The sequence below is a fragment of the Lagenorhynchus albirostris genome, chromosome 2, assembly GCF_949774975.1.
Source record: "Lagenorhynchus albirostris chromosome 2, mLagAlb1.1, whole genome shotgun sequence".
NCBI classification, from domain to species: domain Eukaryota; kingdom Metazoa; phylum Chordata; class Mammalia; order Artiodactyla; family Delphinidae; genus Lagenorhynchus; species Lagenorhynchus albirostris.
The window spans coordinates 34,487,574-34,513,763 of NC_083096.1; the positions used below are offsets into that span (position 1 = coordinate 34,487,574).

At 47.4% G+C, this 26,190-nt stretch overlaps 1 protein-coding gene across 2 annotated transcripts; it reads right to left on the reverse strand.

The window, feature by feature from the left end:
* Nucleotides 1-1,913: 1,913 nt before the first annotated feature.
* On the reverse strand, nucleotides 1,914-24,616 carry PM20D1 (peptidase M20 domain containing 1). 2 transcript variants are annotated; one of them, XM_060129748.1, is made up of 14 exons: nucleotides 24,328-24,616; nucleotides 21,656-21,742; nucleotides 19,921-20,153; nucleotides 19,386-19,472; nucleotides 18,006-18,139; nucleotides 17,587-17,706; nucleotides 16,736-16,811; nucleotides 16,295-16,356; nucleotides 15,974-16,052; nucleotides 13,897-13,968; nucleotides 8,570-8,738; nucleotides 6,137-6,236; nucleotides 4,821-4,916; nucleotides 1,914-3,547 (listed from the first exon to the last, which is right to left on the reverse strand). In XM_060129748.1, the coding sequence occupies exons 1-14, from the start codon at nucleotides 24,500-24,502 to the stop codon at nucleotides 3,442-3,444; spliced, it is 1,596 nt and encodes a 531-aa protein (XP_059985731.1). In that variant the 5' UTR covers nucleotides 24,503-24,616; the 3' UTR covers nucleotides 1,914-3,441. The 2 variants fall into 2 exon arrangements, with proteins under 2 accessions (XP_059985731.1, XP_059985739.1); XM_060129756.1 differs by having other exon boundaries at nucleotides 1,914-4,916.
* Nucleotides 24,617-26,190: the final 1,574 nt, after the last annotated feature.

Consider the following 26,190-nt stretch of genomic DNA (forward strand, 5'->3'; position numbering starts at 1 on the left):
GGAAGGGGGGGAGATAAATTAGGAATTTGGGTTTAAAAGATACACACTACTATATATAAAATAAATAAACAACGAGTATAGCAGAGGGAACTATATTCAATATCTTGTAATAACCTATAATGGAAAAGAATCTGAAAAAAATAGAATAACCTAAAATGAAAGAAAAATGTTTCACGTGTACACTATTCTGTACACGTGAAACATTTTAAATCAGTATACTTCAATTTAAAAAAATACGATCCAGTTAGCATTTAGTACATTTACAATATTGTGCAACTATTACCTCTATTTAGTTACATTTTCATTACACCAAAAGGAAACCACTTAATCATTAATCACTCCCCCCTCCCCCCTCCCCCTAGCTCCTGGCAATCACTAGCCTGATTTCTGTCTCTATGGATTTCCTATTTTGGATGTTTCGTAAAAGTGGAACCACGTAATATGTGACCTTTTGTGTCTGGCTTCTTTCTCTCAACATAATGAGTTCAAGGTTCATCCATGTTGAAGCATGTGTCATTGCTTTTCATGGCGACTTAATAGTCCACAGTATGGATACAATGTATTTTGTTTATCCATTCACCTGTTGATGGACATTTGGTTTGTTTCCACCTTTTGGCTATTGTGAATAGTACTGCTAGGAGTACAAACTTTTGTTTGAATACATGTTTTCAGTTCTTTTGAGTATATGCTTAGGAGTGGAATTGCTGGGTGATATGGTAATTCTATGTTTAACTTTTGGAGGAAACAATAAACAGTTTTCCACAGCAGCGGCACCATTTTGCATTCCTGCCAGCAAAGGCACCAGGGTTCCAATTGCCCCACACCCTCACCAACACTTGTTGTTTTCCTCCTTTTTAATTATGGCTAACCTAGTAGATGTGAAGGGGTATCTCTTGTGGTTTCGATTTGTATTTCCCTAATGACTAACCTAAATAACTTTTTAATACACCTACCTTTCTCCAATCCACTGACTCGATTTTTCAACTGTTACATTGCAACAGCCTACTTCCTAGGGTAATCATTAGTATTAAATGATTATACACACACAAATCTATCTATATCTAGATATAGATATACATAGATATAATTATTTAGAACAGTGCCTGGAATAGAGTAATCACTGTGTAAGTGTCAGAAAGAAGGAATAAAAGGAAGAAAAGAAGGATGGAAAGATGGAAGGAAGGAAAAATAACCTCTTAACTATTCTTCCCTTTCCCATTGTCCCTAAGTCAAGTTCCAGAATTCCCATCCTGACTTACAAGGCCCAAACAGGCCTCCTTTCAGTTTCCTGAAGGCAGCAGGCTCTCATTTGCACACTCTATTATGTCTGGCACGTCTTCCACCGCACCCCACCCCATTCTCCCCAATTCTTTGCCTTGTTAACTCTTATTCAATCTTGAAGTCTTAGCTTATTCATGACCTCCTTACCACAGAGGCCTTCCTGATTCCTCCGACTGGGCACCATCGGGTATATAAAATAAGACCTTATCTCTTAGACCTGGGCAAGAGAGCTCCTTGCCCTGGGCTTCATGCTTTGAAGGTACCATAGATTACAGCCACAAAAGAACTAAATCTATTAAAAAGTGCTTAGCTAAGGGAAAAGAAAATTGACTTGTCAAGTCCTTCCTCTTGGATAGCATGACGGTAATAGGTTCCTGCGCGACATGTTATTTCCCAGGAGTGCTGAGCGACCATTATCTTGCTCCTCTTTGAGTCCCAATTTCTGGTTTTGTAGGAACTCATGAATTAGTGTAATATCTGCAACATTGCACATGGTGGTTGAGGAACATTTTGTAGCATTAAGTAATTTATAGCATTCTTACATTTGTAGGTCTAGATGTCACATATATGAAATGATACTTATCCTTTTTATTGATAGCCTCATGGACACTGAACACAAAAATTGCAAATAGTTTCATTGTTATTAAAATATTTAATTAGGTTTAAAATTTGAAAAAATTAATGAAGTGTCCAACTCTTCAGTAGGAACTTTGTCTCTCTTATTTCCTCTGGAAGAAAAGAATACTGGGTCTAGAATGGCCAAGTTTTCAGCAACTCAGGCTCAAAATCAAGGGACTTCAGCCAAAATTTACTCCTTTCATACTCCTTTATGAATATTTTGTCTTCCTTCCAACCTTAGGGAGGTATGAGTGAGAAGCTTGAGCTAATTCCTTGATGGGGGTGTGCTGTGCACTTGTGATTATCTGCTGAAGCTCTTTCAAGGTGGACTTGGGGAGTGGCAGATGGATGAAGGTAGGGGTGGAGGAAAGTCCCAGGTTCATTGGCCCATCCTGCCCAGAATCTTAGGGCTCACGTTGTTCTGGCCAGCACTTTCAGCTGCTCTTTCCAGAAAACTTCAGGGGACAGAGGGCTGGAATTTCTGTGTTCTCAGAGCCAGGATTTGGAGCAGCTCCCTCTCAAGGCTTTCCTTCCCACTCCGGGGGCTCAGAACACTATTGTTTCTGATGCTTGAAGAGAGTGGTGAGACCAGACAGGGACAGCGTTCCCTGCTCACTCTTCTCCCAGTTATCCCACAGATCATTAGAGACCTGGCTGTCCCCAAACTCAAGAAGGGGGAAGAGCTGAACCCAGAAGCAGGGGGTGGGTGTGTAAGGAATGCTGCCAGACGGACGGAGAGATGTGACTAGGGAGAGGTCAGCCAGGGGAACAGAGAGCTTGAGCTAAGAACCAAATCCAACAGTGGAACAGTCTTTGTCCTTGAGATCTCCCTGGGTCAGAATGAATGAGCCAGACACCACAGGTTCTTGGGGCAGGCAGTGTGGTGTGACTGAAAATGCACTGGACTTGGGGATTTTTGAGCTGCATTTGAATTCTAAGGCTGCCCCTTAAGAACTGTGTAATCTGGGCAAATGACTTCTCCGAGCCTCAGTTTCCTCTTCAGTACTATTAGCACAGGCTTTGGATGCAGACAGACTCTGCCCCTAACTCCTGCATGACAAATTACCTAACCTCTGAGCCTCAGTTGCCTCATCTGTTAAAAACAGGGGCAGTAACCCCTTTGGAGTGATTGTCAGTATTAAATAAGATAATCAATGGGAAGTAGATTTCATCAGTCACAAAGGATCATGGGATAACAATGAGCTTGGGGCCAGGTGACATGGGTTTGAAACTGCCTCCAGCTAGATGCGTAACTTCTCTGAGAACCAACTCCTCCTCTGTAAGAAAAATGATGCCTTCTTCACGGGGGTTCTTATGTGGCTCCGATGAGATAAGGTGTTGTGAAAGCACTTTGTACAGCTCTGCCCAAATGTGAAGAATCCTTTTTGTTCTTCAGCTCACCCTCTAACAAAGGCTGAATGAGTACTGAATTGGCCAGAAAAGGGAGGGCGAGGGAAGGAATGTGAATCTTAGGGGGAGTAGCAGAAAACCTCAAATAATTCCTGCACTGTGTTTCTAACACTTTCCATTAGGCCCCAGCTCCTAAGAACAGCTCACATCCACAGGCAGGCAGGAGGGGCCGGGCATTGTGAGGAGGGAAAAGGAGCCCACTGCCATCAAACCCCAGGAAGGCATGGAAGGTCCTTGTCTGGAGAGGAAAAAAAGAGGGAGTCTTTCAGGTCTCAGCTCCCTCTGTGTCTCCCTCCATGACCTTGACTCCCTTGTGATCCACAAAGCACAGCTCCCAGCCTTGAGCCAAGAAATGCTGCCTTTCAATGCTCCCCACCTGACAGCTACTGAGCAGATTCCAATATGCTCAGGCTTAGATTCCAGAGAAAAAAAACAGGAGCTCTGTAGTCCCCTAACGGAGGGCAGCTCGCCCCTCCCCCTGCCCCACCAGCCAGAGCAGAGCCCCTCCAGGCAGTCCCCCCACCCCATGTCCTCCACTTCTCTTTGATAAGTCTGAATTAGGACATGATGCCAGCGTCCTGCTGGTCCTGGGCTCCAGAGAGAGGCTGCCCTTCTCCTGGGAGCTCAGCCCATGGGATGTGCAAGGGAAATGTTTCCACAGATTAGTGCCTCCTGGGGTGGGACAGCAGCAGCAGGTGGCAGGAACAGGGCAGGGGAGGGAGCAAAGCCCAGGGAGCCCTTGGGAGGAGCCCGAGGACAGAGGCTTTCTTCTCCAGGCTCCAGCCTCCAGAATCAGGAGGTCTGGGGTTCCTCCAAAGCCCCCTGCCTCTGTTTTACCCCCCAGCTGATGCAGCATAGACCATTTTATTTGACCAATTGTTGTGGCAATTATGGGAGTATCATAGTTTGACTAAGTCTTCCTCCAGGGGTAGAATAAAAGGGAGGATAAGGGGAGGGGTGCAGGGGCAGGAGAGGAGAGATAAAGAGCCAGCTAAACAATCCAAGAAGACGGGGCGGGGGCGGGGGCTGGGGGAGGAAAGGAAATTACAGCAAGAAGAAATATATAGGCCATGGAAAAGGCAGCCCAACAAGCGTGCCCTAAATTAAACACTTGTAGAAGGTCAAATCTGGTTGATATTTTTCAAATCTGCATTTGTTCAGTCAGGACTTAACAAGGAGCCGTTAAATCACCAGCGTGAGACAGACAGGCCAGATACCTTCTAAGGTAGTGACAAGAAGGCAGTAAATGCCGGTTGGCTGAGGAATGGAGTTGCCGGGAGGAAGGGAGAAGCCGGGCTCCTGCTGGCCTTCCCCTTCTCCCTGGCCTTGTTCTTGAGTGTTGAGTGAGTTTAGGAGTGAGCAAGGCAGGTGGGTGAGGTCATTATAATGTGACTTGGACCCAAAGTTTCATCAACACTGGCTTCCCCCTTGGGTTAGTCCTGGCCCAGCATCAGCCATCCCTGATCCAGCTGGCTCCCCGACCTCACAGTTCGTGCAGGTGAGGAACTGGCCTTGGGTCTGCGTCAGCATTCTGGAGGAACTCGAAGATGAACTTCACCTGGGTCTCGTAGGCTTGGACTGAGATTTTCTCATTGATTCCGTGGATGCTGAGGGAAAGAGATTTGGGGGGGAGAGTCCATTGCTCTAGTACAAGTGTTATTACAGAGCACTCCCCACCCTACATCCCCTGAAGCCATTGGCCTTTGACCCTCCAGGGGTAGGAAGTGGGCAAGGTGGGAGCAGCCCTTTGTAGGAAGCGAGGTTTCATATGACATGTTGGTCATCTCTCCAGGATCCGTGTCCATGGCGAAGAACAGTGGGGGCAGATAATAATAAACTCCTGGGGACTGCAAATCATCTCCTGCTCTGGAATCCATTTGATAATTTCTCCTCTGAGGGAAAGTTATCTTTTAATTCTAAGGCCAGAATTCCAGCTAGACTTATCTCTAAGCCAGCCATCCCCCACCCCACATTACTAGGGGCACAAGTGGATAGGGAGGGCAACTGCCCAGGGTACCTATGGATTCTCTACTTCACCTAGAACTTCACCTCCAGATCCGATGCCCACAACCTGCCTCAACACAACACAACATAACCACACATGTAACCTCAAAGATGAAAGGAAATAAAGAATAGCTACCTTCCCCTACCCCCATTAAAAAATGAACACCCCCCCATGAAATCTGTTCTTAAGCTCATATTGAAATATTTTTGTTTTATTGGTAACTGACTTATGATGAGGAAATCGGAGCTGGATATGGTAAAGAGCAGAGAGGTAAATGGCAATCATCCCCCCATACCCCAGGACTAAAAATTTGCTGAAGAACCCACAAAGTAGTAATTCACATGCAGTAGTTGAAATTAGTGCGTAGGTCTCAGACTCCTACACTGTGCTTTCTTTTGAGAATTCAAAGCACAAGCCCACCTTTGACCTCAAATGTGTCTGCATTTCACTGACTGGAAATTGAGAACTCTGGAGTACCCCCTCTTGGGGGAGAAAATGAGATCCAGAGGGGAAGCACTCTCTCAAAGGGAGGAAGAGGTGGGATTAGCGCTCAAGGGTCCTAATTCTTCCAGGTTCTCTCCGGTCATCTGATTATCTCCATCCCTGAAAAGAGTCACCAATTCCCACTCATTCTGGGGAGTGGCAAGACTCTGGTGCTCAGGAAAATTGGCCAGTTGGGTTCCATAATATCTTTATTTTAGTTTGTGCAAACCCTGGGTTTCTCCCATTCTGTGGACTGTCAGAAGAACGGTGTGGGAAAGGGACAGGTCAGATGCATCTCCTCTCTCCACCAAGCTGTCCAAACCTGTTGCATTCACTCACCTGCTGAAGCTCTGAGGCTGCAGGTAGATGGGATTGAACCGGTAGATACCAGTGGTAAGGTTCGTATAGTGTCTGCTGTCTGTGTTGCCAATACAAGTACCTAGAAAGGGAGAATCAAGAGGAATGGGGCTTTATGTGAGCAGCCAAGCCAGGGAAGTGGTGGCAGGTGGGCTACCTGGGCAATTGGGACCCCTGTGTCACCACAGAAGATGTCTGGCCCTTCCTTGGAAGGCTGAGACTATGAATTTTTGTCCTTCAGGCTACCCATTCTCAAAACCTTTCTAAAACACCACTTCAGCCAGGAACATGGGATATCTTCCCAAAGGCATTAATGAGACATCCCTTGAATGGTCCAACGTGCCCTCTCTCCGTGATGACCATGGAGGCCAACAGCATCATTTCATACCCATAGCCAGGTTACTCTAGAAATCTAGATATCCAGAAATCTAAGTACATCTTCCTTATTGCCTGAGTTTTCTTGTATATCACCCAGGTCAGAAATAAACACTCTCTGGGGGAATTTTACTGCTATAAAATGCAATCTTCTTCAAGTAGAACACAATTTCCTATTATTCTTGTCCTCTGAAGGATGACTCTGTCTTCCTAGAGTCAAACTTCAGGTTTGGAAAGTCCCAGGATACTCTCTAGTGTCCCCCTCTCCTGAAGGTAGCAGGTCACCCCATTCCCCAGTAGGAGTGTTCTTTAAAGAAAGACGCCCTGGAACATCAGTTAAAGTGTGGTGGGATGATCTGCGATGGTAATTTGTGTTTTGTTCTACTTTCCACTCCTGGTTTTAAATGGATAATCAGCCCCTTCACAATTCCTGGCTTTGGGGATTTCTGCCAGTTGATGCCTGCCTATCTTTATTCTGTAAAAGCCCAACTCTGTTGATGGGATTATGGCAGGTGCCCCAGAAAGGAGAGGGTAAGATAGGGAGCCTTTGAGGGCCAAGAGAGGAGAATCTGGGAGTGTGCAAGCGAGGGTTCCTAGGTGGTGGGGACCCAGGCCCTGCTCTGTGGCAGGAGTCCAAGCAGGTGGCAAATCTCAGAGGGTACATTCAGGGTATGTTCTTGGGTCTAGAGTCAAAGATCTCACCCCCTAGACAGGCCAGGGAATCCGAGGAAATCTGCAACGTGAAGTGACCTTGTGGCCAGGACAATGGATGTCTCAGAGGCAACCACAAGGACCGATGACCACGGACTAAGGGATCCTGATGATATGCTGTTGCATAAGACCCCAAGGGCCTGATTCAGGTGGTAGTGGTGGCGCTTGGAGGCTTCAATAATGTCTGAGGTTGAATTTCTGAGGAGTGGATCTGATTTAAGTTGATTAAAAAACAAGGCTGCTCTTTTTCCCCACACCCGAGGAGCTTATGGGTGCAGAATTTCACTGTAATCTCTTTAAGGGCCCATGCCTAGCACAAGGGCAGGTCCTAAGTATTAATATTAGCTTAGAAAATGAGAGAATCCATGATTAAAGCTAGATAAAAGGAAAGTGAACACAGGTCTTCACATCAGAGCATCTCTTCCTCACATCACACACCACAAATTCTCAAACTATGGTCAGTCATCATTCCAGTGTCAGAATCCCCTGGGGTATTTGTTAAAAAGGCAGATTCCAGGGTCCTCTCCAGAGCTGGTTAACCTGAGTCCTTGGGAGTGGGTCCAGGTAATCTGCATTTTTTTTTTTTTTTTTTTTTTTTTTGCGGTATGCGGGCCTCTCCTGTTGCGGAGCACAGGCTCCGGACGCGCAGGCTCAGTGGCCATGGCTCACGGGCACAGCCGCTCCGCAGCATGTGGGATCTTCCCGGACCGGGCCACGAACCCGCGTCCCCTGCATCGGCAGGCGGACTCTCAACCACTGCGCCACCAGGGAAGCCCATAATCTGCATTTTAATAAATTCCCTAGGTGATCCTCTTCTCCTGTTAAATTTGAGAACCACCGTCTATACAGCATAGACTTGGAAGGTACGCCAGAAGACTGGGAAAGGGGTGTAGCGGCGCTGCTACTGGGAGAGGTGAAGGAGGTTAATTCAGATGGTACGGCCAGGAGGAGTTTCTGGGCTGCGGATTTTGAGCTCTGTTGCTGAGCTGCTATCCTAGAATGGATCAGAACCAGATGGGGAACCTGGCCCCCTCTGGGGCTCCTCCAGAGGAGGGGGAGTCGGAGCTGATCCTCTCCTCCATGCCAGACTGGCTGGCCTAGGTTAAGCAAGGACCCAGGCTTGGCTGACCTAATTTATTGTTTCTGATCCTTTCCTGTTTGCTTTTTCACTTCTACTCAGAGGGGAAAATACAGCTCCAGTCCCATCAGGAGAGGAAGCAGCCAGCTGTTTCCAGGCTGAACAGCTGGGGTGGGGGTGGGGCAGTGGATATTAGACAGGATACCGTTCCAGCCCCCCCTCCCCCCAGCCACAGCTGATGAAGTCATTACCTGGGGCAACAATGTTGACTTCCGGGAAGACAGACTGTATGGTCTGGCGGAGCAGCTGGTAGCCCAAGGCCTGATCATCAGAGGGGCTGACAGGCAGGGGGTCAAAGGCATTCAACACGTGGAACTGGATCCGGTCATCAGCCACAATGTCCTTGGCTAGTTTTAGGACCTTGAGGGGGGAAACAAAGGGAGTTCGATTTATTAATCTGCTATCCAAGTACTGTATGAATTTAAACAGTCTTGATTTCTCTCCAGCAAGGCAGAGCCCTGGAGTTTACAGAGGAGACTCATTTTGGCACTGGGACCTCAATTTCAGCCGACTGGTTGTAGGAGATAGAAGGGCTGGTCTTCCTGGAAATCTACAGCATGGTAGATTTAGGTTAAATGTTTGGGAGGTCGCCTTAACAGCCACGAGGCAGGTGGGGGATTGGAAAATCAGGAAATTGGGTCCTTTCCCTTGGGTTGAGAACCATGGGCTGGGTGAAAATGTAGAAGAGACAGCACAGTGGAAATCTCAACCATCTCGAGACAGGGGGATAGATGTGATGACCTCACTTCAGCCAGGGAGAGTCTCTGACGGATGGTGACAGAGTCATATACTTTCTTTCTTTCTTCTCTCTGGGCATCCCTGCTTCCTCTTTGAAACCGACTGCACTGGAGCCAGGAAGATGAGCTCAACAGACAAGAAGTCAGGAGTTGGGGGACTGGTATTCAAGTTTTCTCTCTGTGCCTCCTTTCCTCAGGAAGGAACCTGAGGAAGCTTCTAGAAAATTCAGTCTGAAATGACTAGAGCTGAACTCAGCAAAAGTCCTGGTCCCAGGCAGGATGTAGACCAGACCCTGAGGATCAGGTCCCGTGGAGCCATGTGGGAATGGACCAGGCAGCTGACTTAGGGTGGCCCCCCAAGCCCACTCAGCCACCCAGGGAAAGTCCCAGCAGTAGTCTCAACCCATCTGATCAGCAGTTGTTTTAGAACTGTCTCTGCCCTAGCAAGGGGAGTGTCTGTCTCACAGCTTGGGGGCATTATCTCAAGAGGACCACTTTTTAGGTCAGTGTCCCCTAGAAGCATGCTATGAGCTGAGTCTGGGAAGAAAATGAGGGTTCCTACTTTTGGCTTTGAAACCACCATTTAAAGCAAACCAAATTCCCTGCTGTTGGATTAGGGGTAGGAGCCAATTCACTTGTCAGAGCTTATTTTCACTCTAGCACTTATGTCCCTAATACTCTGCTACAAGAATTAATATATAGTCTGGATATATTCTTGACCCACTGGAAAGGTTCCTGAAGTCATCCCCAGAAGTGTCTGCTGCTCCCTGTCCCAACTCACTTTAAGGGTCCTGCCTCCAGAAATTGAAGACGGCACACAGATTGGACCACCCTCAATGAGCACAAGAGCCCAGGTTTCCCACCAGCTGTTAGGATAGGTCCTGACCCAAACACCTCATTTGTGTATTTCTAGTACGAAGAACATAAAAGGCATGCAGTGAACGTTGGATACACACATTTTAAAAGATGTGAACCAATAAAAGTAACAATGGGAGTTGTCTCATTAAGGAGCTTTTGCCCAAGGTTTATCCAGTTGGTATTGCTGGGCTGGGTATCTGAACGTGGTCTGACTTCACCGGGATGATGCTTTACTGCTTCCAAAGTACCAACAGGTTGAGGTGGCGTGGAGCAGAGCCAGCAAGAACGTGGTGTGTATTTAAGATGGATTCCTTTGTGGTATGAATTTTGAGCCAGAATTTGAAGGAAGGATACGAAACTGATGGAGAAGAGGCAAGAGGCAGTCTGAGCATGGAGAGGGGCATGTAAAAAACTGAGGAGTAACACCAAACTTTGTGCCACAGACAGCCACTTACTGCTGTGTGATGTTCGGCAAGCTGCTTAACCCCTGTGCCTCAGCTTGCTCATCTGTTAACAGGAGGATAATAGTAGCACCTACCTGGTAAGGTGGTTGTTACCACTACCGGAATATATGTAACGTGCTTAGGCTGATTCCTGGCACTCCATGTATGGTAGCTGTTATTTGCCTGTTTAGAATGGAGGGACCACCCTGGGCAATAATCAGAGGCACAAGGATGGGACTAAGAGAAGGGACTCATCAATGGTAAGAGGGACCTCAAGGGTCACTGTAGAGCACATTGATCCCTCATTTCTCTGAGCTCTTTTCTATTTTATGCGAAGCTGTATTTTCCTCTCAAGTGAATGATGAATTCGTTGATAGCAAGACCAGCTTCTATCCTACTGAAAGGCTGTTCATTAGATCGTCTATGACAGGCTGTCATCAGCTTGTCCTTGAATATTTCCAGGGGCGGAAAGCTCACCGTCATGTGTTTTAATATATTCCACCTTTGAACAACCCTGTTATGAATGTCTTCCTAATAATGAACTGAGATATGGCTTCCTGTAGCATCTAACCTCCCCCCCACCTCTTTTAATTTATTTTTTAAATATTCTGTAGAGTCCACAGGATAAAATAGTACAAGACACATCAGCAGGATTTCATCTCTGTTGAGATTAGAGGCCTGTGCTCTTGCTGCCTGAATGCTGCCCCTAGGTCTTTGCTCCTTCTTGGGTTTCAGTTTGATCGCTTGCTTCCTGCTGTCTCTACCCACTAGCACCGAAGCCCCTTTAGAATGGGAATCTTGGCTTGTTCACCATTTTCCCAAGTGCTTGGAAGAATGTCTAGCCCATAGTGGCCACTCAATAAACACTTGGTGAATGAATCAGTGAAGGAAGAAAGGAATTTTCTGTAAAACACTCTAGATAGGTGGACATCCAGCCTCTGAGAAGCTCATTACCATCCAAGATGCCATACTCCAAAACTCTCCTTTAAGTGGGGGCTCCCTGAAGTATCTCCCAGTGGCCTTATTTCTACTCCCTGAGGCCCATGCAGAACAAACTTTCCTTTCTACATGGAAGCCTGTTACATTTCTGAAGGCGCTTGTTCCGCACAGATGGGTGCCGGAGACCTATCTACATCCACGACATGGGAGAGACCAGCTAAAGATGGAGGAAGAGGGCTCTGGGAGCCATTTATGTTTCCATCGGATCCAGCGCAAGGCTCTGCACCCTCGGCCCTCAGACCAGCAGGGAGTGTGCCTGATGCATGGAATTGGGGCACGAGGGAGAGGAGTGACCAGGACAAAGAGGTGCTGCGTGCTTTTGGGATGACAGGGGCTTTGCATTCCTCCCTGGGGCAGGTGAGCAGGATGGGCCTAAGGATTCCGGAGATTTCACGAGATAGGCCGGGAAGGAAGGCCACTGTGGCAGGGGACTGGAGAGGAGGGAAGAGTGCCAGAACCTGGGGAGATGAAAGCCCCAGCTGGTGGAAAACAGCCCGTGGAAAGGGCATGGAGTTGGAATGAGGATGGAAAAAAAACTGGTGGAAAGAAGCTCAGTGAGGGGAATTCAGTGATTTCCTGGTCCCATGAGTCCCCAGGGAGAGGACAAAGGTTGGCACTGGATGAAAAGCAGCAGAGCCCAGGGCTTACACTGTCCCAGATCCCTGCCAATGCTGGGTGACTCTGGGCTGGCTGTCAACTCATCCCCCCAACCCCTGCAATGAGGGGTGTGCCTCCCACCCTGTGTGAGGACACACAACATCCTCTGTAGGGAAGGCCCCAGGGAGAAAGGACCACAGAAGTCTAAATGTGGCAGACCCTCGATGACCTGACCCTTAACCTTGCTTAATCCTGGAACATATTATTCATCTGACAGTTGTTAGGTTGCTTTTTTTGATCCTTTTCAGAAGGATCAGATTTACCTTCGAAATTCTTTTTAGCTCAACCTGATGTTTAAATAAGCTAGCCTTTCCTACAGATGTCAAACATTCTGTGTATTTCTTTTCACCCTTTAGCTTTCAGTTCAAATATCACATCCTTAGGGAAGCCTTGCCTGACCCCACAGACAAGGTCTGGTTTCTTGTTATATTCTGTGATAGCACCCGGCCCCCTTTCCTCATAGCACTCATCACGGTTTGCAATTATACATTCATTTTTATAATTTTAAAGTTGATATTCATAGCAGAACATTGCAAGGCGCTGTCCGCAACCCTCTTCTCTCCAGACTTCACACACCCTTCCCACGGGATTTTATTGGCTGTAGAGGTTTCAATTAATAATACTCCAGCCTCTATCTCTAGTTCATTCTTTCTCTAGATCTGAGGTATTTATACTTGCCTATTAATATATTAGAAGCTTCTCAAATTTCTAAACCCTTTTATTTCTCTGTGAACTTGCTCTTCTTCCTGAATTCCCAATCTTGGTTAAAGGCATCAGCACCTGGCCAACTACCCAGGTTTAAAACCGTGGGGCCGTCCTGCCTTTCACTCACCCCACATCCATTACACACAGCGACCTGCTGAACCCAACCCTCACACCCACCTCTGGTGGGTACCTTCTTCACCCCATGACCACAGCCTTAGTTCAAACCTCTATACCCACTGCCTGAGATGTTGTAACAGCTTAACTGTTTCTTCTTACTCCAGGGCTTCCTCAGCATCACCACTAGCACTGTCTCCCTAAAAAAGAATCTGAGTCTATCACAGCCCTGTTTGAAGACCTCTGACAGTTCCCTTTTGTCCACAGATTAGAGCCCAAACTCCTCGGCATGGCATACAAGGCCTTGATCCCCAAACTACAACTCCATTTTCATCTTCCATTACTTCTCCCCCAAGTTATCCAACTCTTTAGACTTTATTTGTATTCTGAATGTCTTACTTCTAGCAAAGTCCTATTTGTCTTTAAGTCCCAGTTCAAATTTCTAGTGATCACAAAAGACTTTCTTGATCCTCAGAGGTAGCATCTGCCCCCCTCTGTGCACTGGTCCTGTGGTAATTTGTTCAGCCCTATTTGTTATAATCCAAGTATAGTGTAGTGGCTAAAAGCACAGACTCCGGAACTAGTGCTGGATGTATAATCCTGGGCATGTTATTTACCTCCTCTGTTTATCTGTGCCTCTGTTTTCCCTGTTAAATGAGGATAATATATTTCCTACTTCATAGAGTGGTTGTAGGGATTAAATGAGTACGTGTCTACCTGAGAACAGTGCCAAGAGCACAGAAAGTTCACTGCCTGTGTTTGCTACTATTGTTATCATTTCCTATTTGTCACTTATTATTATCATTCATCTCCCACCCCCAGACTCCAAGTTCCCCCAAGCCAGAGATCTCCTATCCCAGCCAAGCACCTGGCACATAGGAAGCCTTTGAAAAATCATTGAACAAATGAGAGCCTGGGCCAGCCCTGGGATTGCAGCTCCACCCCAGTCCCGACAGACACATCTCACTGATGCTGACTCAGTTGTCAGGAACACATGGTACGTACCTCCTGGACTGTCTGTGCAGGGTGAATTCGGAAGTTGACGGTGGCCTGGGCCACAGGGGGTATGACATTCACCTAGAGAGAGACCCACAAATCCTGGCTGAGCCGACCTCAAGCCCCCCACACCTGACCCCTGCCCAGGAAGTGCCAACTACCACCTGCAAGGGGAGAGGAAGCTGATTTGATTGAAAAATCCAAGGCTTAATTTTTTCAGTCAGCCCCTGTCTTCTCTGGGCCCTTGACATGTGTTCAACGCTAGAGGTGTGTCTCTGCTTCAGGCCAGACTTTCATGCTTCTTGGTCCTGGAGGGGGTCACAGAGAGATGCTCAGAGAAAGACTGCTTTCTCTGGGAGTGCACGGACACTTCTGCTTTGGCCCCATGCAGTGCCACAGGCAGTCTTCTGTGTGTGCTCTTTCCCAGGGCACCCAGGACATTTCTGCAGCGGTCAGCGTTAGTCCTTACTCAGGATAGGGCACCCAGAGCATCTGAGGCCGCATCATGGCCCTCAGGGGGTTGATCATGATAATGGTGGTGGTGACGGTGATGGTGATTTCCCACATCCAGCTGCAAAATTTGACTCTGTTCTCTGTTTGACCAGGAAAAATCCAAGACTAATTGGAGAAGAGAGTTAAGCTATGGAGGGAATTTTCCCCCAGAGCCCGCGAGAGAACAGATTCCCCAATTGCCTATCTTTCTTTGAACTGGTATCGTGCAAAAAAAGCACCAGGCTAGGGACAGGAGAAATGGCTGTTATAAATTAGCCATGTGATTTTGAATAATGACAACCTCTTTGTGTCTCTGTCTTTCAATTGGCAATTGGGGCAATAATCCTCTGTGAGGAGGACCCAATGGAATAACAAATGTGAAAGTATTCTGGACAGATAAAAACACCATTCAAATGCAAGGACACAGTACTGTTATTTTGGTGAACTCTCTAGGCAGCTGGTGAAGCCAGCTCGGGCCTGGCTGACACGCCAGACACACTCGGGCCTGGCTGACACACACAGTTACGTCAGGAGTGAATTCTGAGGCACCATTCACTTACACTCAACCCGGGCTGCACAGTACCAGGGCTCCACAAGGCCACACTGTATTCTAGGTGAATGGTGCTCCTTGAATGTGTGCTGGTGGTACTGGTAGAAATTGGAATGGTCTAACTCCTTTCCAGATTTCAGAAAGGCCTCAGCCCAGGCGAGCTAGCGTGGCTAGTTCAAACAGACAAGCCCCTTAGTGGCTGGTCCAACTGGAAGTAGACCAATTTGCTGAAAAGTAGTTCTTGGAAAAAAAATTATCAAAGTAGTGCTTCACCTGAAACTTATTTCTATAAAATGTAAACCTCGGGAGTTTCCTGGTGGTCCAGTGGTTAGGACTCTGCGCTCTCACTGCTGAGGGCCCGGGGTTTGATCCCTGGTCGGGGAACTAGGATCCCACAAGCCTCGCTGCGTGGCCAAAAAAAAAAGTAAACCTCATAGAATTTACGTTTGCAAAGGCCACCCAATATTTACTGTATTTTGGGGAATGACAGTGTATGTATTTTAAGTGTTATGTATATCACAAATGTTATAGATTTTTTAAATGGCAGGTGAGTTTCTCTCATTCAATTCAGGGTAACACTGGGGAAAATATATTCATCATTCATTAAATTTGTGAGGTGAATAAATCTTCCAAAATATGAGGAAGAATAATAAAAATGTGGTAGGGAGGTTGGGAATCTTTAAGCCTATGTGACCAAAATGCTAAATTAATATATTACATGTTGAATGAGTATAGGTCACAAGAATTAACTCCCAAATAATGCCTCTTCACACCAGCGTAATGGTTGTTTTTTTGAAGGGGTACAGACCCAGAGAACCTGAGGGGGCCCCTGAAATGCACATATATGAAACTTGTCCAGCAATTTCACGGAGTTTGTAGACGTCAGCTTAGAATGCTTGCTCTTGAGGCTTACCCATCTGATGACACAGGACAGTTCAGCACTGGGCCTTCCTACTATTCAAATTGTAACCAGAGAAGGAAGGAGAAGCCAGGAGATAAAGCCAAAGGATGGAGGGGTGTGGGGGAGGAACCAGGTGGTGTTACCTTGACCCCTGCATTGAACATGGTGAGTGCCGTGGTGGTCCTGACCAGCGCATTGGTTATGTAACTCCTCTCCATCAACCTAAAGCAGAAGGACTAAGGTAAGACATTGTACAATGGAAAGAAAGAATGGGTTGTTGGACTACCCCCTTTCCTGAACCTTGGAAATCTTTAAGACAAGGAGGGATGTCCTATGTACGAATTAGAGGTAGTGTCTGGTGGCTGAGGGATGGTTCGTCAGGCCCAGTTAAGCCAAAGAGAGGGGACTGGGAAGTGGGTAGGTTTGGGGTGGGGGATATGAGGGACAGAAAGATAAAACTTTACCTGCTTACAAGGGGCTGAAATAGCCACAGGTTGCTCAGGACTATGTTGGTCGGGAAGGGGAACTGAAAGGGAAAGCAGCAGGTCAGCAGGATTTCAGAGGGGTCAGCATAACAGGCTCACTGGAACATATTCTGGGGCCTGCGTCTCTCCCTACTTTGGATCTGCCTTGAGGGCACTTGGCAGTAGCCTCAAGGATGAGTGGGAACCAGCTCCCTCAGGCTGCCCGGTGTTAGATCTCAGGTTCTCATCCTGAGCACCAAGAGCCCCAAAGAACAAGCTGGATCCCCGCATCTTGGGCTCAGCCACAGGCTGGGAACAGGGGAGAATGGGCAGAGCACTGGTCAGCAGTAGGGCTCCTTTATTGCTTGAAAGGCAACTTCTCCGCCACCCTTTCTTCCTCTTCCACAGCTGACAAGGGGTCTGCGAGACTCCTTCTCATACCTCGTTTGCCAGCTGCTGCAATGCCATCTTGAACGGCCCGCCTCCAAACATGTTCGGCATTGGTGTCTGCTCCAGTCTGGAAGAGAAATGGAGCTCTCAAGACTCACTCAACTCAGTCTAAGACCAGCGAGTCTGAAGAGAAGGAGAGAGATAGGATGTTTCAACAGGCCTGGCCAGGAGGCCTCCCACTCACCTCCCCATCACCTCCACCAATCCAACCGTTCCAAGATCTCAAAGCACAAGTGGGGCTACCTCTGCTCCACCAGCAGGAGCTGTCCCTGTCTACCAAGCCCAAGGTAGGCACCCCCAGTCTCATTGCATCTACCACACTGCAGCCAAATTGTCAGTCTCTTCCGCTAACTGTTGAGTTCCTAGAGGAAAGGGACTGTCTGTATGCCCATCACTGGGCACAAAGTCTTGAACATGGTAGATAGTTAAATATTTAACTGAATGAATATAATTCCTCTTCCTACTCTGCAAGAAAACCGGCCAGAGGTAAGCTCTGCTGTTATAGACCCAGACCCACAGCCAGCAGCCTTTATTTGCCTTAGTTATCTTGCCAGGGCAGGTGGAGAATTTAGACAGTTCTTTTCCAGCTTGTGAGCTCTAACTTCAGGCCTGGACTTTGGACTGTTCCAGCTACCTAACCTAGCTTTTGTCTGCTGGCCTTTACTTGCCATAATGGATAGATCCTCTTCTGATGTCTAACCCACTGTCCTTCCCGCAGCCCCCATGGCGGCTTCTCAGCCCAGCTTCAGGACAAGAAGCTTAGCTTCCTCACACTCAAAGTGGGAAAATGCCAGGTCTTCCAGCCTGAGTCTGGCAAGGGAGCAGGGCCAGGAATTGCTTACCGGCTGACAGCAGCTGCGAGGATGCCAATGCTTGTTTCCTTTGGAGGAGCTGAAGAATGGCCTGGAGTCATGTTTACTTGCAGCATGAGGTCAATTGCACCCTTCTCGGAGACTGAAACCCTGTAGGAGAGGGTCGGAGAGGGCCCTCATGACCTCCTCCCACCCTGAATGATCCCATAGGCCCCAGGCCCATCTGTGCAGTGTCTGGTGGGCCAGGAGGTCAGCTTCATGCTGCTTAACAAGATGTACTCTAGAGGAGGAAGGGAAAGGGAAGCCCAGACCTGGTCGAAGATCGGGGTGATTAAAGCAAGAGGAGTAAAATAAAGAGTTGTTTCTCATGGTCTAGAGACACCAGGCTGAGGTCAACTCTAATGGGGTGAGAACGCCTTCCAAGCTGGGGGCTGGGGTGCTTTACTCACATGGCAAAGGGCTTCTGGAGGTTGGGAATGAAACCATCCAAGATGAAGCTCCCCTCATCCACAATGAAGGCTAGCTGGATGCCCCTTGCCTGTAGGAGGGCTGAGATCTTCTGAGCCCCATTTACCCCTGATACCTGCAGACATTGAACCCAAGCCACAGTCCTTCTCAGCCTGACCTCCAGAGGTAGCTCATAGAGACCCATTCAGCATAGCTGGGGGCTCCAGAGCCTCCCCACCCAGGCTCCTTCCTGGGGGGCAGGGCCCTTGACAATCCTGCCTCACAGAATCCTGGAGTGTCAGAGCTGGAAGGGCCCAATGCCCCTCATTTCACAAGGGAAGAGACTGGGACCCAGAGTGTGAAGTGATTTGCCCAGGGTCAAAGTAAGTGGCATCACTGGAAGTAAAACACATTCGTTGCTCTCCCTGTTATTTCTCTTCCCACCACACCAGTCCTTCTCTAGGCGTATCTGATGGATTACGTGCCTGCCTCAGGTATTACCAGGGAGTTTGTTAAAAATTCAGATCTATGCATATCACTAAGTGAAAGAAGCCAATCTGAAAAGACTATATACTGTATAATTCCAACTATATAACATTCTAGAAAAGACAAAATTATAGAGACAGTAAAAAGAGCAGTGGTTGCCAGGGTTTGGGGGAAGGAGAGAGGGATGAATTGGCAGAACACAGAGGCTTCTTAGGGCAGTGAAAATATGTATGACACCATAATGATACCATATATGTTATTATACATTTGTCCAAACCCATAGAATGTACAACACCAAGAGTGAACCCTAACGTAAACTATAGCTTTGGGTGATTATGATGTGTAGGTTCATCATTTGTAACTAACATACCACTCTGGTGGGGGATGTTGATATTGGCAGAGGCTGTGCATTCGTGCAAATAAGGGAAATCTCTGTATCTTCTCATTTCTGCTGTGAACCTAAAACTGCTCTTAAGAAAAAAAGTCTTGGGCTTCCCTGGTGGCGCAGTGGTTGAGCGTCCGCCTGCCGATGCAGGGGGTGCGGGTTTTTGTCCCGGTCCAGGAGGATCCCACATGCCGTGGAGCGGCTGGGCCCGTGGGCCGTGGCCACTGGGCCTGCGTGGCGGGAGAGGCTGCAGCGGTGGGGGGCCCGCGTACCACACATAAAAAAAAGTCTTTAAAAAACAACAAATTCGGATCTATGGCACAGAGCCCAGGCATCTGCATTTTGGTCAAAGTCCTTAGATATTTCTGGCGACAGATACACAGAGAAGTTGGCAAATTACCACGCCATATCCTGGAGACAGTGCAGCCGGGGAGTAAACCAGACCAGGGCGAAGCATACTCCCTCCCCCAATAGGGGACCCAGAGATAGGTATAGGATGAGGGGGTTCTACCTCCTCATCATGGCCCAGAGCGATGAAGAAAGATCTTCGGGGGATGTAGTTTCTGATCAGCAGAAGCTCCAAGGCCTGCAGGATTGCCTGGGGGACGGAAGGACAATGGAAGAGGAGAAAGGCTTATTCTCTAAGGTGTGGCACCAACGGGCATTAGAGACATTTGGCTGCTGGCAATAGGGCTGATGGGACTAGGATGTGATAGACTCTCTTTGGAGAGAACAAATTAAAATGGTCCCAGGGGATGGGATGTAGGGAAGCAGAGCTCTGCATGAAACTTTTACCACCTAGAGAAAAGCATAAATATATCAATGTCAGAGCTGAAAGGGTACCTGGGGATCATCTACTCTAATCCCTATTTCACACTTGAGAAATCGGGGCCTAGGGAAGTGACAAAATCATGACTGGAACCGAGGTATCCTGAAGCCTAGGTTCTTTCTACCATAGCCTCCTGCCTCCCAGGGGTTAGCCAAGCACCCCCCTCCTGAGTTAATCTTTAGGACTCCAAGGCAGAAGAAACATAGCGTTTCAAGACCATAAGAGAGTTCTTGTTGTCCAGTGTGCCTCGACCATAGATGAAGCCATCACTCTCCAACCCAGAGAACGGGGGCATGTCCCAGCCTTCGTCAGGGGCAGGCACCACATCAATGTGAGCGAGGAGCATGTAGGGCTGCAGGCTGGGGTCCGAGCCTTGGACAGTGAACAGGTGGCTGTACTCTCCCACAGCTTCATGCCGGATAAAGCTGGTTTTGAACACAGTAGGAAAGACTAGAAGCAGAGAGATGAAAAGCAATGAGAGAAAGCCAGATTCAACAGTTGCCTTTGGTTTTCCTACCATTTGATTCTCCCTGCTTTTCTCTTTTCCCTTTAAAACATGCAGCCTCCTTTAGGAAGCCTTCTGGTACAAAGCCAGTCTGATTCCTGATTTGCCCAATCTCTGAAATACCTCTTCCCTATATTATAATGTGCTATTACTGTGTAATAACCTGCATATCAAGACCCCACCCTTATGACAGATAAGAGCTCAAGATCTGGCTTGGTCTGACCTCTAATGTTGTCACAAATACATGTTACAGGATGACAGAGATGAAGACTATGTTAAATTTTAAATATAATAGGCCCCAGTATCCAAATTACTTGGAACCAAACATGACCACTATATATATATTAAAAAAATCAGAGATAGTTTTCTTTTACAAAACAATACTTTTAATGTTTGTGTTATATGGAGATAAAAGATTATTCTGTCTAGCATATGACCACAATTTTGTGTGCAGGTGTGGGTGTTCCCAGGGTCAACTATTCTGGTTATAGATAAGTATTAACACAGGCGGCCTTAGAAACATGGGAGAAAGAACTTTGATCTCCCTCTGGGCTGTGTTGGAAGAATACATATATACCTCTGTGGATACCTAAAACCAACCAACCAAACAAAAATAAAGAATATGCTTTTTTCTTGTCAGCCAGCTTATCTAGTCTACTCTTACTGTACATTTCTTTCCTGATTTTTATCTCCTATTTAGTGAAGACTTTCAGCCTGCTGGATTGATCCCAGATCCACCCGTCACCAGAGTGTTAGAGAGGGGGCTCCTTGCCGTGCCTTTGCCAGCCCCTCCCGCCTGAGACTTGAGGGGGGCTGTTTTTTATTTGATTTAGGAAAGTGGCCTCACTACTTTCCATGAGCTTTTTCTAGGGGGAGGGGGAGCTCCAAGTCTCCTTTTTTCCGTTGACCCATATTTCTTTAGCTCATGGGCAGTGGGGTAGGGGGAGAGGACTGATGCGATAGTTCAAAGCTGTCGACTACCTAGAAGCTCAGAAACGTGTTAGTAATGAATCTGGAGTAGGGCTTGGGTAGGTGGGATGTGCACATGTGTGGGCTGTAGGTATGTGTATGGAGGTAGGGGTGGGAGGAGCATGGAGCATAGTTCTGGCAACTATGGGAGAAGGAATTCCTAGTCCTACCTTTTGATTAGATTATATGTATTGACTGACATATTTAGGGCAAAGATTGGGAGAGTTCAAACCCCAACCCAACAGCTATGTGCCTTGGTTCTTCAAAGGGCAAATCTATAGTCTCTACTCTGTGTCCACTCTAACTCCTGGACTCTCCCTTCTATCGCTCCCCACTATGTACAAACTTTGGTCAAAAGAGGCCCATACAAATCAGGTTGCCCGTGGTCAGTCACAAATTAAACTTCTTTATCACTTTGTGAAAGCACCGTGTCTCCAGCGCTACCCCTCCTGCCCCTTGTGCACAGTTTGTGGCTGACCTTTATGAATGTATTCTCCAAACTCAGCCAGGGCTGTTGTGTTGAGCTCCTCGGGGCTGAAAGACACTGTTGGAATCTGGACGGCACCTATCAGAGTCAGAGATGGAAGATGATAACAACCATTGATTTTTCCACAGCCCTCTGTACATAAAAAGTTCTCTTGCATTCATTATCTTACGGTGGAGGGCAATACAATCCTTTGAGGTAGGCACTGTCGTTTTCCCTTATTCGAAACTGAGGAAACAAGCTTACAGGCATTCGGTGAGCTGCTCAAGACTGTCCAGAAACAAGCAGTAGAACTGGGATTTAAACTCAAGTTCTTTGAATTTATTTAGGCTAATATGGTTCTTAAAGGAAAATAAAGTCCGAGATGGGATGGGGTGGGGGAGGTCAGACAGGAGTAGATTTTATATCCTGACCCTGAGTGGGAAGCTGCTATAAATTGCTTCTAAGGTCTCACTCTGCCTCTGAAGCCACCATCCCTTCAATGAATCTAAGGAGCCCGCTGTCCTGGGTCCTTACAAGAATGAAGCTTTGTGTGCTTTTCTGTACAGAGAGTAGGCATATTCCTCTTAGACTGGCTCATCCAGAGTCTCACTGTTCTCTCAGCCAAGGCCAGCTTTTTGGGCACATGATGCCTGGGAAGGGGTGGATTTAGAAGCTCCCAAACAAGCTCTTCAGTCATAAATAATCGCATCCACTCTAGGAAGAGGAAGTCTCAGTTGCTGAGTTGCCACTAGGTTGATCCCTTGGTGAAGGCTTTACATTCTTAAAGAGTTCCACTATCAAATGCAAACAGCGGCGGGGGGGGGGGGGGGGAGGGGGGGAGGGGCGCAGAAACACATGGATCATGAAATTATTTGATTAGATGGCTATCCGAAAACACTGGGAACAAATGCACCCAGGGCAGCTTGATGTCAAGGGAGGGCCTCTGACTTCTGTACTCAGTTTTGCTAAGAGTCAACCCTGCGTCATAGCCTACCACATAGTTGGGGAAGCCAAGGTTCAAAAAGACTAAAACTGCCTACATGAGATGGAGAGGCAGACTCAAGTTCTGAACTCAGGTGTTTTGTCCCCTGCTCAGCATTCTAAGCCATGTTGCTATGAGGCCCCTTTTTTAGGTTCTAATCTAGCTTTTGCTTTCTTCTGTGCAGGGAGACTCTGGTGAGCTGCTGCCCAATGCCCTTCAGAGAACTATTTATACTATGATGCTTTGGGAAAGCCCTGCTCTGCCTCCCAGGCCTATCGCTCCAGCACAAACACAATTTATATTTAACAATGAGGGTTAGCTTTTGCATCTGCCGGCACATGTTTACGTAGGCAGTTTCTTTTAATCCATCACTTAATGGAAGGGAAAAGACTGGCGTTAAGCCCAATGGTGAGGAAGGATCTCATTATACCACAGGATCTAGCACTCAAGAGAAACTTTCTTCTTTTCTCCTGGAAAACGCAGATTGGGAAGGCAAATAAGTTTTTAGCCTTGGTTTGCGGTCTAGGGGAGAGATGTCCTTTAGGAGAAGAAATTAGGAACATCTCACACCCCGGCAACACTCCCACACCTCTTTTTGGAGCCATCTAGAAACTACAGGCACTAGATGTTGTCACCCAGTGCTTACTCCAAGGTGCGGGGTGCTGGGGAAGATCATTTAACTGACCTAAACTTCAATTTCCCTCATCTGTAGATAAGATTCAGATCATTTAGTCTTAAGTGATTTAACAAGTGAAAACTCTCAGAGTTAAAAGCTGTTGTATTTTTTTTTTTACTCATTACACATTTATTGTACATTTTCACAATCTGGATTTGCCACAGAACTGGGGGCATGGGGTGAGGGAAAAGGGGGCAGGGGATACTGGGATAATATGGGGGGTCTAGAACACAGCACCCTCACCCCCAGCATCTCTCCCTACCCTTTCACACCACAGCTTAGATCTCCCTGCTCCCCCTCCACACAGTAACCTCGAGTGTGGGGGGAAGAGTTTAGGGGGTCCCCTCCAGTGTCAGGTTAAGGGACTGCACCCTCAGATCCCTAAAATTGTGCCATTTAAAAAGACGTTAGACCCTTCCTTTATCACTTCACCTAAGGAGGAGACCTGGAGAGGGGCAAGAATCCCCATCTTCCAGCAAGTCCTACATTGGCAGTGATCAGTACCCCCAGCCTGAATTCAAGGGGGCAGTCAGAGGAGCTGGGCAGTGATGGGGCAACACCCCCCAAATGAGGGAGGAGGGTATCCAGTCCAACCTCCAGCAGGGGTGGGGCCAGAGATTTCACGCAGGAGTTGGAGGGATTCTTTGCCCTGCCCCGTCCTCCCCAAGGCAGTGATGACCCCCTGACACACTGGCAGCCACCTCTTCCAAAAGAGATCAGATTGTGGCCAACCCCCGTGCTCCAGGCAAGCGGAGGTGGGGGTGGGGTAGTGTGGATAAGGGCAAAGTTGAAGCTTCCAGGGTAGGCTGGGAACGCTGGAGTCCCCAGAAGCCAGGTCTAGGAGAAGAATGGGCTCCCCAAGCCGGGCACGAGGTGCTGTGAATGGGGCCAGGGCTCGGCGGTGGGGTGTTGCGGAGCTCGAGCTCGAGTAGCCGACCTCTGTGGCGGCAGAAGGGAGTCGCGGGTTGGCCCGAGGAGACAGCGACCTATATATGAGAATAAGTGGTGAAGGGGACCCAGGTTCACCTTTCAGAGCCTCCTTCATTGCGACGCGCTCCTCTTGGCTGAACTGAGAAGGGATTCGCGGCGCCCTCTGATGCCCCTTGCCCTTGCCCCGCAGGCCCTTCGATCTGGAGACGGTGGCGATACCTAGCAGTAGCACAGCCGCCAGGGTCAGCAGGCAAACGTACGGCCGAGCCATGTTTCTCTCAATTCCTCGCTGCCAGTTGGCGGGCTGGAGTTTGGACCTAAATAGCCAGCCGGCGATCTTCGGCCTGTCACTGCTCTAATTCCTGCAACTGCCTTAGTCTCACTCCATTCCCAGGGCTGGCCAATCATCCCTTGCCTGGAGATGCAGGACAACCAATCCACGGGACGGCCCCGCCCCAGGCCCGCAAGGCCTTTTGGGGGTTGTGGTTTCTCGCCCTGTAGCTCGTAGCGTAGGGTTCCACGCAAGTTAGTGCAAGGTCTTGCCTGCACTTGATCTTCTGCTTTGAGATACTCGTAAATCCCTTTCTAGATGACAACAGACCAAATAAAAGGGGGAAAAGGCAAATAAATGAACAAAGTTTATCAGACCTTTATCTACTTCTCGCTTCCTCTGAAGCTTAGGGCTTGACTACCATTCCCTTAGATTCCATTGAGGAAGCTCTGCACCCCCAGGCTTGATTTCATTTCAATTGGAACAATATTGCTCTGTCTATAGACATTGTTTTGAAGTATATTAGATGAGAATGTTTGCGTCTGTTTAGGAATTCGCTGAAAGTGTTTTTGATATCAATGTTAACACTGCATTTTTGCAACTCCAGGCAAATACATTAAGACTGAAGGATTTTTATTTTATTTTTTTAACATCTTTATTAGAGTATAATTGCTTTACAATGGTGTGTTAGTTTCTGCTTTATAACAAAGTGAATCAGTTATACATATACATATGTCCCCATATCTCTTCCCTCTTGCATCTCCCTCCCTCCCACCCTCTTCCTATCCCACCCCTCTAGGTGGTCACAAAGCACCAAGCTGATCTCCCTGTGCTATGTGGCTGCTTCCCACTAGCTATCTATTTTATGTTTGGTAGTGTATATATGTCCATGCCACTCTCTCACTTTGTCCCAGCTTACCCTTCCCCCTCCCCGTATCCTCAAATCCATTCTCTAGTAGGTCTGCATCTTTATTCCCATCTTGCCCCTAGGTTCTTCTGACCATTTTGTATTTTTCTTTTTTTAGATTCCATATATATGTGTTAGCATATGGTATTTGTTTTTCTCTTTCTGACTTACTTCACTCTGTATGACGGTCTCTAGGTCCATCTACCTACTGCAAATAACTCAGTTTCGTTCCTTTATATGGCTGAGTAATATTCCATTGTATATATGTGCCATATCTTCTTTATCCATTCATCTGCTGGTGGACACTTAGGTTGCTTCCATGTCCTGGCTATTGTAAATAGTGCTGCAATGAACACTGTTGTGCATGACTCTTTTTGAATTGTGGTTTTCTCAGGGTATATGCCCAGGAGTGGGATTGCTGGGTCGTATGGTAGTTCTAGTTTTAGTTTTTTAAGGAACCTCCATACTGTTCTCCATAGTGGCTGTATCAATTTACATTCCCACTAACAGTGCAAGAGGGTTCCCTTTTCTGCACACCCTCTCCAGCATTTATTTTTTCTAGATTTTTTGATGATGGCCATTCTGACTGGTGTGAGATGATATCTCATTGTAGTTTTGATTTGCATTTCTCTAATGATTAATGATGTTGAGCATTCTTTCATGTGTTTGTTGGCAATCTGTATATCTTCTTTAGAGAAATGTCTGTTTAGGTCTTCTGCCCATTTTTGGATTGGGTTTTCTGTTTGTTTTTTTTTTTGCTCGGTACGCGGGCCTCTCACTG

Bases quoted from the DNA above. Each gene is read 5' to 3' on its own strand.
- PM20D1 (XM_060129748.1), bottom strand. From the start codon at position 24,502: ATGGCTCGGCCGTACGTTTGCCTGCTGACCCTGGCGGCTGTGCTACTG. The intron at 21,743-24,327 runs GTGAACCTGGGT...TGACTCTGATAG, and splicing joins AATGAAGGAGGCTCTGAAAG to GTGCCGTCCAGATTCCAACA. The intron at 6,237-8,569 runs GTAATGACTTCA...CTCCCTTTCTAG, and splicing joins AGTCAACATTGTTGCCCCAG to GTACTTGTATTGGCAACACA.